Genomic DNA, 10,645 nt, shown 5'->3' with positions numbered 1-10,645 from the left:
TGATTTAATTTGGTTTTTCATTTTTTGATTTTGCTCTTGTAATTTTTCCAGAAGTTTTGACCTAGTCCCCCTCTCTTGTATTTTTTTTTCATCTTATAAATTGGTAGGAGTACACCTAACCCCACACCACAACAGGCGTCTTTGATATTAAAAAAAAACCCCAACCTTTTATGTCATGTCAATTCCTAACAACATATATATAATTTTGCACTATCACAATAAAAATAACTAATCATTTAAATTTTTTTAGCAATATTTACAAGTTTAATAAATTTTTTGTTTAAGATAATATATAGGTAAATAATATCATCATATATGTTATTGAGACATATATTATGATGTTAATTTTTATTGTATATTGTATCTAATATGTTATTGACGTGTGAGATATGTGCTTCTTGATAGTCTTTTAAAAAATACATACAGGACATTTTCAAAATGCATTCAAAGGATATCCTATAGCTGCTTTCATTTTACCAAGCTAAGCCCTACATGATAAACAGGCCCGAATTTTCATAAACAAGATTGTGTTTATTTACTTTATGACATTTACTTATTTTTATTGTTTTGATAGGCATTGTTGAAAATTTTTATGTGTTCAATAAAATTTCAAAATGTTGTGTACAAATTATTTGATAAAATATTTTAACTAAATTGTTTCTATTATTTCACCTTGCATTCTTTTTAAATAATTTCTAAAATATTTAATTATTTTTTAACTGGTTATGTTGAGTTTTTTTTTGCTCGGTTTGAAAATTAAACTGAATATAATTTCTCGATATTCGGTTCATTTTTTAATATTTCAATAGCGAGCTCTTGTAGCTAGCTCCTTTTAATTGAAAAATATTTAAAGTGTTTTTTCACCTTTTCTCCATACACATTTCCTATCCTAAAACATAATAAAAAAATTCAAACGATTCTAAAATTTTCCAATTTTAGTGATCAGGTTCGATGTACACATATTAAAAATCAAACAATTTTAAAATGTTCAATTTTTAACAACCAGGTTGTATGTGAGTCAACATGGGTTAGCCCGATGTACACATATTAAAAATCAAACAATTTTAAAATGTTCAATTTTTAACAACCAGGTTGTATGTGAGTCAACATGGGTTAGCCCGTGGGTACGTTTGTAATACCGAGGTTACCGTACTGAAAATATATCGAATTTACCGATGATACCAAGTTTTTTGGTATTCCACGCAACATAAGTCACAACACTAGGGAGTGAAAAGAGCAATTGGATACCACAAAAGCACGAAATTAACCCAAAAAAAAAAAAAAAAAGTAGAAGAACTACAGCTGAATCTACCTCATTGATACAGTAAGAAATTGTGACTTTCACCTAATAAATCTTCATTCGTAGCCGACAAGTCTCTCTGAATGAAAGAGAAGTCTTGCATCTTGGCATTCCGTATGTGGCTACTAATTCAATTGAGAAAGTTCATTTGATGATATACCGCACACGAACGTTGACCCGTGGATGGCTTTTTTTAGTGTTATTCGATTTCATATGCAATGAAGGCAGGCTCATAAGATTTATATAAGAGAAGTGTTATTTACACTTTACTATTTATTAAAAACACTTTACTTTTAAGTTTTTGTGATAAAAATGAACAATAATTCCTTTCTATTGACTGTTCTTTTTATAGTAAATTCATTAATAATGTCAATTCCTAAAAGATAAACTTTTAACTAATAATAATAATAAGCTTCAAAAGAAATTCCACTGAAATAAGAATTGGGCATAATCGTGTACGAGATCATGCATTTTACACGATATGATGCGGTCGTCTCCGTCACCTCCTCTTTCAAAATCTTGAAAGAAAGAAAGCATTGCTAAAACCTCAAAATATTCTCTCCCTTTGAATTCAATGTCACCCCAATCAGTGCCGGTTGGGTAGAGAAACCCCTGCCCCATCCAAATCCTGATCAAGTCATCTACAAATATGACGGAATCCTTTGGAATGGTCGCGCAATAGGCGAAGCAACGTTTCACCTCAATGTTGAACTCTCGGAAGCTCAGTATTAGGATACGGAAAATATCTCTTCTCATATGAGTCATTTCCCACACCTCACTGTTCAACACATTTTCCCACTCTTGAAGGCTGTTTTTGAAGCGCAATAGACTCCCCAAACACTTTGCAGCCAAAGGCGAGCCCTTGCATTTCGAGCCCATCTTAAGACCAATTTCTTCAAGCATGTAACACTCACCTAATTCATTCCTTTGATGAAACGCAATCTGCCTCATGATTGACCAGCAATACGAATCTGATAACGGATTTAGTGATTGAATTTGAGTGCTTCCCATTGTCTTTGCAAACTTTTCACTCCTCGTTGTCACCAAAATTCTACTCCCAGGCCGGGCGGCACCATTCTCGGTCGTCAAAGAAATCTTTAGTGGATTCCAGATAGTGTCATCCTCTGTCCAACCCCAAACTTCATCTAAGACAAGAAGGAATCTTTTTCCTGAGATGGAGTGTTCAACACTTTGCAGTAATTCCTGAAGAATCTGATGATCAGAAGATTTACAATTCCCATCATCAACAGCTTCCAAGATGGCTTTCGCAATCTTGATCTCGTCGAAACGATGAGTGGCACATGATATCCATATCTTGACATCAAAGTGATCCTTCAATGTATTATCATTAAAAGCAATTTGAGCCAGAGTGGTTTTTCCCATTCCTCCCATCCCTATTAAGGACACAATTTGGATGCCATCACTACTACCAGTACTCTCCGCTGGCAACAATTTCTTCATCAGTGACTTCAGATCATCATCTCTTCCTTGTATTACTAGCTTGAAATCTTGACTCATCAAATTGGGAATGAAATTGAATTCTTGATTATCATTTTCTTGGGCAAGAATAATTAAATCCAGCCTTTCGTTTAGTTTCTTTATGTCTTTGGCGATAGTTGAAGAACGCTGTATACATTTTCTGAAGCACAAGCTAAGAGATTGGAGAAAGGAATTGGTTACCTTGTGCAGCACCGAATGATCGTCTAATTCGTCGAGCCGTCGTCGTTTCTGAATGTCCACCTCCCACTGATCCAGCACCTTGTCTATATCGTAGTAAATATCTTGAAGATTTTCTTGCCAAATTTTGATCTTCCGATCCATTAATCCTTGTTGAATCTTCTTCAATTTCAGCGAGAGCTTTGCAGCTTCATCGTTCGCGTTCAGAATCAAAAACGTCTCTTCTCGTACCACCTTCTTCTCGATCATCGGTGCCAATCGATTCAGCATCATGGTAATGCGAGCATCAGCCATTGAATTAACCCAGAAAGTAATTCAGAACTTATGTTAGCATATTGAGATTAATAAGGACTCTTGCTTGCTTGCGGAGACCAAGACTTTGATTTACAATACAATTATTAAAGGCGATGAAGACCGCTGACCACCCACAAATTCCATATGGGTGGCTTTTTAGGACATAATATCTACTAGTATTGCATCCCGTGATTGCACAGGACTTCGGTCCTGTTTGGATTTGGTAGATATTTTAAAAAAAAACATTTTTTTAAGCTACAATTTTTTGCTTTTGAAAAATGTCTAATTTAAACTAAATGAACTTTTGAATAAATAATCAAAATTAAATTAAATTAACATTGAATTTGAATATGAATGGATTTGAAATCCATGGACTAAAATGTATCTTCATTGTTTAAATAATATTTAAAAAAAAAAATCAATTCATCTTTATATTTATTTACACTATATTTAAACTAATCAAAATGACTTTCAAATCCATAAAATGTTAGAATCATTTGAAATGAATAGTGTGAAAATAAGTAAGAGATTTATTTGAGTTTCCATTACTGAAGTTACTTAACGATGAAAATAATAATCCATAGATTTCAAATGACTCAATCCAAATTCAATCTAAATTGGTTTAAACCATATATTTAGAAAATAAAATAATAATAATTTAGAAATTATAAAAGAATTTATTAATGCAACACTTTAGGTTGAATTTTTTTCAGGTTGTTATAGTAATTCGAAATTTTAAAATTCTTCGAAAATTCAACATGTTTAGACCACCCTTGCTTGCTGTGAGAACCCAACATTCCAACAGCTATGAGGAGCCTTATCCGAAGGAATGATGAGCAGATTTTTCAAATTCAAAACTTGATGTGTAGGAGTTGTAACAGACAAGAATTGTAACATCCAAATTAAAGAAGAATGATGGCTGTTAATGGGTATTATTGGTCATGAATAGGAGCCCTTTCAGCTGCTATTTATAGCCTATAAATGGTGGCCAGAAGCTGAGTGAAGATCGCACCTAAACCAGTCATTCTCGAGCACCAGGCTGCCGTCATTTTCAGTTTTCTCAAACACCAAGTTGTTGCTGTTTTTGATTGAGTAGCAGCTGCTGAAATTGAAAGATTTCAGCATAATCTTGAAGTCATAGCCTGTCCAAATATTAGAAATCTTAACCAGCTTTTTCCTGCCCAAATTCGAAACACAACAGCAAGAGTTCGAAGCTCGGAAATCTCTGCTCATTGTCGATCTTCAAGGCTAAACCAGAAAACTCGGAACTCGGCATTCGTTTTGAAGAGGTTTCTGTCCATTTCGAGAGCAAAATTCTGCCCGTTCCTGAAGCCTTGTGATCTGTCCAGGTTCAAGCAATCATCTACTGCAACCAAATCCAGAAAGTTGTCCGCGTTCAATCCAAGAGGTAGCGTCGAAGTCGAGCAAGGAGTTGCGCTTTCTGTCCAAAAAACAGAGCAGATTAGTCCCTTAAGGTCGAGCAAGTTCTGTCTTGAACTTAGTTTGAGATTTGCTCCAGTTCGAGAACCTCCAACAACGTCTACTCCTACACAATTTTCTTAGAAATCGAAAACGGTATGTGGGCTTCTACTTTTTTTTTGTGTGATATAAGTTTCTACATTTATATTCATTTTTGTGTGTGAGTTAAGCTTTATAAAATAAATTACTTATATTTTTTAAAATTCGATCGGCATGATACGTATATTCGTTTCACTTTGATATTTTATTTGTTGGCTATTCGTGATATTATTTGAAGCATGTTAGAGTTATTTGAAAATATTTGATATGCACTCTTAAGAGTCGAGTTAGAAATGGTTAAGAAATTTCCGATAATTTGATTTGATATGGCCATGATGCGGTGGATTATAATAACCGTTCCTTTGGCCTCGCCCCTTAAAAAATTAACATATAGGGGACTGATCAGTAAACCACGAAAAATGAGATAATTAACAGTGCAATATTTGCTTCGTATTTGTGTCAGATTCAGCATGCTTATTTTATTTCGAGATTATGAAATATACATGTGTACATGTAAATATATTTTTGGTATTTATCGTGCTCGATCGGCACCCACTTGCTGAGTGTTTCCCAAAACACTCACCTCCTTATTTTTCTCTCCAGATACGGAAGAACAGTTAGAAGATGATGACCAATATGCATTTGGGGTTGGTGATCAAGTTGTTGAAGTTTTATTCGTAGTTATTTTCTGTATTGTCACTTCCGCTATTGTCATATTTCCTATTTTGTAAAGACATATTTGATTATGTAAAAGACTGGTTGAAGACTATTTTCTATACTACGTGGCTTGTTGTTTTACAATTCGAAAAGTTAAACAATGCCGATGACACGTCTCGGTCGCGGGGCGTGACACTTGTGATTTGTAAATATGGATACCGATGACCATGACAAAACATTGAGTTTTTAAAAATAAATCATACATGGAAAAATTAGCTCTGTCATCAAATAATAATGTGTTGTATAGTAAATATTTGTACAAAGTTTTGATTTAAAATACAGAATAATAATATTACTATTCGTATACAAATATTTAATGTAGTGAAAAATCTCCACGACATATTTAATTGAAAATCGAGAAAATAAGTTTTTTTTAAGATTTCTTTTAACATTTTATTTTTGAATATTCATAGTGTGTAAAATTTTTTATATAAGTTTTTCATAATTTTTTAACTATTTATTTATTTTCATTTTGTAAACATATTTGAAAAAAACATTATATATTGATGAATTCATTTTCTTTTGGATTATTGGTTTTACCATTAAGTTCTAAAATCTCATAAAAATTATTATATTTATTTTTTTTGTTTTATTTGTTGCAAAGATATCCAATATTCTTTCAAAATTATAAATTCTGTTTATTTTTTAGGAGTTTATTTATCTAAATATTATAAATTTAATATATGTCATACTTGCATTCTATAAAATAATTTATATATATAGATATTTCGAGTGAGTAGATTAGTTATTAATAAAAATAAATTTTAAAAATCACATATTATTTTATTTATCAAAATTTTACAAAAAAAATATTTTTTAAAAATATAAAATTCGAAATGAGGATCAAAATAAATGATATGTTATAATAAATCTAAACACTTACGCAGTGTTTGGTACAAGGGATTAGGTAGGTTTGTGTGTGAATTTTATTATAATCACTTGTTTGGTAGGATTTTAATTAAAACTACCTAATCTCTTGTAGAAAGGATAAAGTGATATTATAGTGGGTTAAATAAACCCTTCCACCACCCTAGTATAAATTATCCTTGCTTTTATATGTTCAAGCTGGAATTGATTCACATTTTACTTTTAAAAAAATCAATTTTGATTAACACTTAATTATGCATTTATATAATTCTTATTTTTAAATATTTAATGTGACATATATAAATATATATTTCGATAATTCATTTTAAAAAAAATTGTGAGTTTGAGAAAACTTGTTATTTTTTTCAAATTTTTTAGCATAACAATCCTTGAATTATTTAACTCATATTAAATTATGAAATTTAATTTATATATTATTTAAAATCTATTATTATTATTTTTTTTAAAAAAAAATAAATAGTTTGAACATCTATGCAAAATCCAAGAAGACATCCATTTATTTTGTCTTGAAATATGTGTCAAATAGTTGTCAATAATGACTATTCTTCACAATAATTTATTATTTTTTTAAATTAATTATCTTTTCATTTTTAGTATTGATTTTTAGGCGGAAAAATTGTTAGTTACTTTTTTTGGAAGACTATTCTGTTTATATATATATATATATATATATATATATATATATATTGTATGGAAGAATGTTAAATGGGATATGAAAATGAAACAAAACTCAATACTAAGATGAAAACTGAAGTAGTTTGATCATTATATAAAATTCATTCAATTATGCATGCATCATAACTATCTACAAATACTGGAAGCATTAATAACACTTCATTTCACATTTTTTATTGCATTAGTTGACAAACATATCCTCACATATATTTTTCTTTATATACAAATATTTCTTTACATACAAAATTTTGATTGATCCTTGAAAATCTAAACTTATATTTTCCCATATTAACTATTAATTTTATTATTATAGAAAATTCTTTTGATATTTTAATTTAGTACTGCATGTAATCATATTTTATACGATTTCACTGTAAGTTTAAATTTTTAATATGTTTATTTTTGAGTTATTTGCACCAAACATCCATGTGAAATATTAAAAATGCACGCTTATCCCCTGTAAAATTTTAATAGACATTTTTAACCCTAACCTTTTATAAAATTAGCACACTCGCTCTTTCAGATGAGTAATTATTGCGCACGCACCCCTCATGCGTGTTGTGACCCTGCATGGTATCACTTACTAACTGACAACTAATAGCATGCATTAAACTTAATACAGCAAAATAACTTAATAGAGTAAAACATGCGGAAACAAAACCATAATGTACATATCAGCTTAGTAACATAATTCAGGCTTAAATCTGTAGTGATACAACCAAATAGAAACCTTAAATAGTAAACATTATACAGCTATATCGAATCCTGTTGTATAATAAAATCCTCAAGGCTCCTGCTCCCTAGTCCTGCCTTGAACTACCAGCTACGTCCATCCTGCGACCTGCCCCATGGAATAGGGTGTCCAAGATAACAACTAGGACGTGAGCGCTAACGCCCAGTGCATAGACATGAGTACACGTAAATATATGATGCATGCAACATGATGACTGGTAACGGGTCATCCGAAAATCATGCTCAGTACCGGCGCCACATGAGTGCTGCCACCGCACGGATCAACCTTTGGGTGTAACCACACTCATCTAGTACACCAGAGTAGACAGACATAAATGCCCCCGCCGTCGCGGTACTCTCAGTGACAGACTATCGAATATAGAGCTGAGTGGCTCTATAGTCAGGTATAACAAGGTATAGGCTCAACGTGTATATGCACATGACATATGAATATAGAAAGCGGTAAATCATATATCATGCCATATAATAATGCCAAATAAATGCAACATATAAACATGTATACTCGCTGGCAATCTCAGTCAATGTGTACGTACCTCTAAGCTAGTTCAAGTAAAGTAGGATCCTAGGTTCCAAGCCTATATTCAAAAGTTCACCGTATCACTACATAAATTCTATAAGCCTTAACTAAGCTAATAAGTACTCCCAAAACTTAAACATATTCCCGGACCATACCTTCGTCCGTAGTTAGCCCTTTGGAGTCGCTAGTCCCGGATGACTATAACCACACCTTGGTTATTCCAGAACCTCTATAATAACCGATAGGGCTCTCAAGTGTATATCTCACACTATATAACTGAAGAAAGAAACTCGGGAATTCGTATTTCAAAATGAAATCGAACGAGCCCTATTTATAGGAAAAATTCCGGCCAGGATCGGAACTTCCGATTTCAGGATCGAAGCTTCCGATCCAGCTCATTGCATGCATGTGTGACACGTCAGGATCGGAACTTCCGATCGGGTGATCGGAGCTTCCGATCTGCTCTACGTTCAACACTTGTCAAAACTCGCGGCTGAGTCATCAAGCATTGCTGGCAGCTGGAGATCGGAACTTCCGTTCCAGGATCGGAGCTTCCGATATCTGTGCTTCCAATGAGGTTCCGAAGTGGCTAGGATCGGAGCTTCCGATCTGGGTTCGGAGCTTCCGATCCGGCCCAAAGTCAAAAGCACAAATTCTCTTTCGAAGTCCAATAACACTCCGAAATTGATTAATTACCAACCCTTAATCATGTTTAACATATTATTATCTTAAAATAAGTTCTGGGTTACTACATTCTCCCCACCTTTAGATATTTCGTCCGCAAAATAACATCTAAAGACAAATCAAGATAACAATATGAAACATCAAACCATGTTTTATTACAACAATTGTAATTACATCTTACATGGTAAATAAAAAGTACAAAGCAAAAAACTCAGGATATTCCGCTTGCATACGACTCTCAGTTTCCCAAGTTGCTTTTTCAACGCCTCGGCGCTGCCACTGTACCATCACAAGTGGTATTGTCTTGTTCCGAAGAACTTTCTCATTCCTGTCTAGGATACGGATTGGTCGTTCAACAAAAGACAGATCTGGCTCTAGTTGAATATCAGTAGAATGAATCACATGAGATTCATCAGCTATATACTGTCGAAGTAACGACACATGAAAAACGTTATGTATACTGGAAAGATTTGGCGGTAAAGCCAAACGATATGCAACATCTCCGATCTTCTCCAGTATCTGGAAAGGCCCAATGAAACGAGGAGACAACTTGCCTTTCACGCCGAATCTCATCACCTTCCTGAAAGGTGATACTCGAAGGAACACATATTCACCAGGCTCAAACTGAAGTGGTCTGCGACGAATATTAGCATAACTGGCTTGTCTATCTTGAGCAACTTTGATCCTATGCTTGATCAAATCTACCTTGTCTACAATCTGCTGCACCAATTCAGGACCCTCGACTTGCCGTTCCCCGACTTCATCCCAGAATAACGGAGTACGACACCGTCGACCATACAATACCTCGAAAGGTGCCATATCGATACTACGATGATAACTGTTATTGTAGGCAAATTCGATCAAAGGTAACTGATCCTGCCAAGTTAAGCCAAAATCCATGACAGAAGAACGTAGCATATCCTCCAGCGTACGAATCGTCCGTTCTGACTGCCCGTTAGTCTCCGGATGATATGCAGTGCTCAAACTCAGAGTGGTACCCAACGCCTCTTGAAAACTACCCCAAAAACGTGAGGTAAATCGCGGGTCTCTATCACTGACTATGCTCACTGGAATCCCATGTAATCGCACTATCTCCTGGATGTATAAACGTGCCATGCGATCATAAGAATACTCCCGGTTATAAGGAATAAAGTGTGCTGATTTCATCAAACGGTCAACAACAACCCAGATAGCATCACACTGACGTGTAGTCATAGGTAAGTGGGTAACAAAGTCCATAGTCACGTGCTCTGATAAGTGCAATTTATGCACTTATATTTTATATGATTTAGCTTGGCTTTTGTTGTGTTTTGAGCGATATTATGCATTTCTCTTGTTGTTTGTGTTGTTTGCAGGAATTTAAGTGTTATTCATTTTAATCGGCCAAAAGAAGTGAAAAAGAGGTGAAAAAGAGTTGAAGAACAAAGAAATAAAAGTGCCCAGACTAGCGCCCCAGCGCTACAATCCAAGCGCTCCAGCGCTACATGGAGTTTTTCGAAGGGTGAAAAGTCGAGGAAATAGCGCTCCAGCGCTATCAAACCAGCGCTCCAGCACTGTTGAGGAAATTGGACGGGCGCTCCAGCGCCGATGGCTAGCGCTCCAGCGCTGCGCAATCCTAAAAT

General features: G+C 34.0%; 1 protein-coding gene across 1 annotated transcript; it reads right to left on the bottom strand.

The window, feature by feature from the left end:
• Positions 1-1,714: 1,714 nt before the first annotated feature.
• Positions 1,715-3,271, bottom strand: LOC140874321 (putative disease resistance protein RGA3). Its single transcript, XM_073277598.1, has one exon. The coding sequence runs from the start codon at positions 3,269-3,271 to the stop codon at positions 1,715-1,717; it is 1,557 nt and encodes a 518-aa protein (XP_073133699.1).
• Positions 3,272-10,645: the final 7,374 nt, after the last annotated feature.

This window comes from Henckelia pumila, chromosome 1, assembly GCF_033568475.1.
Source record: "Henckelia pumila isolate YLH828 chromosome 1, ASM3356847v2, whole genome shotgun sequence".
NCBI classification, from domain to species: Eukaryota; Viridiplantae; Streptophyta; class Magnoliopsida; order Lamiales; family Gesneriaceae; genus Henckelia; species Henckelia pumila.
This window is presented reverse-complemented; position numbering and strand designations above follow the sequence as displayed.

Excerpts from the sequence above, each read along its gene's own strand:
- LOC140874321 (XM_073277598.1), bottom strand. The coding sequence starts at position 3,271 with ATGGCTGATGCTCGCATTACCATGATGCTGAATCGATTGGCACCGATG.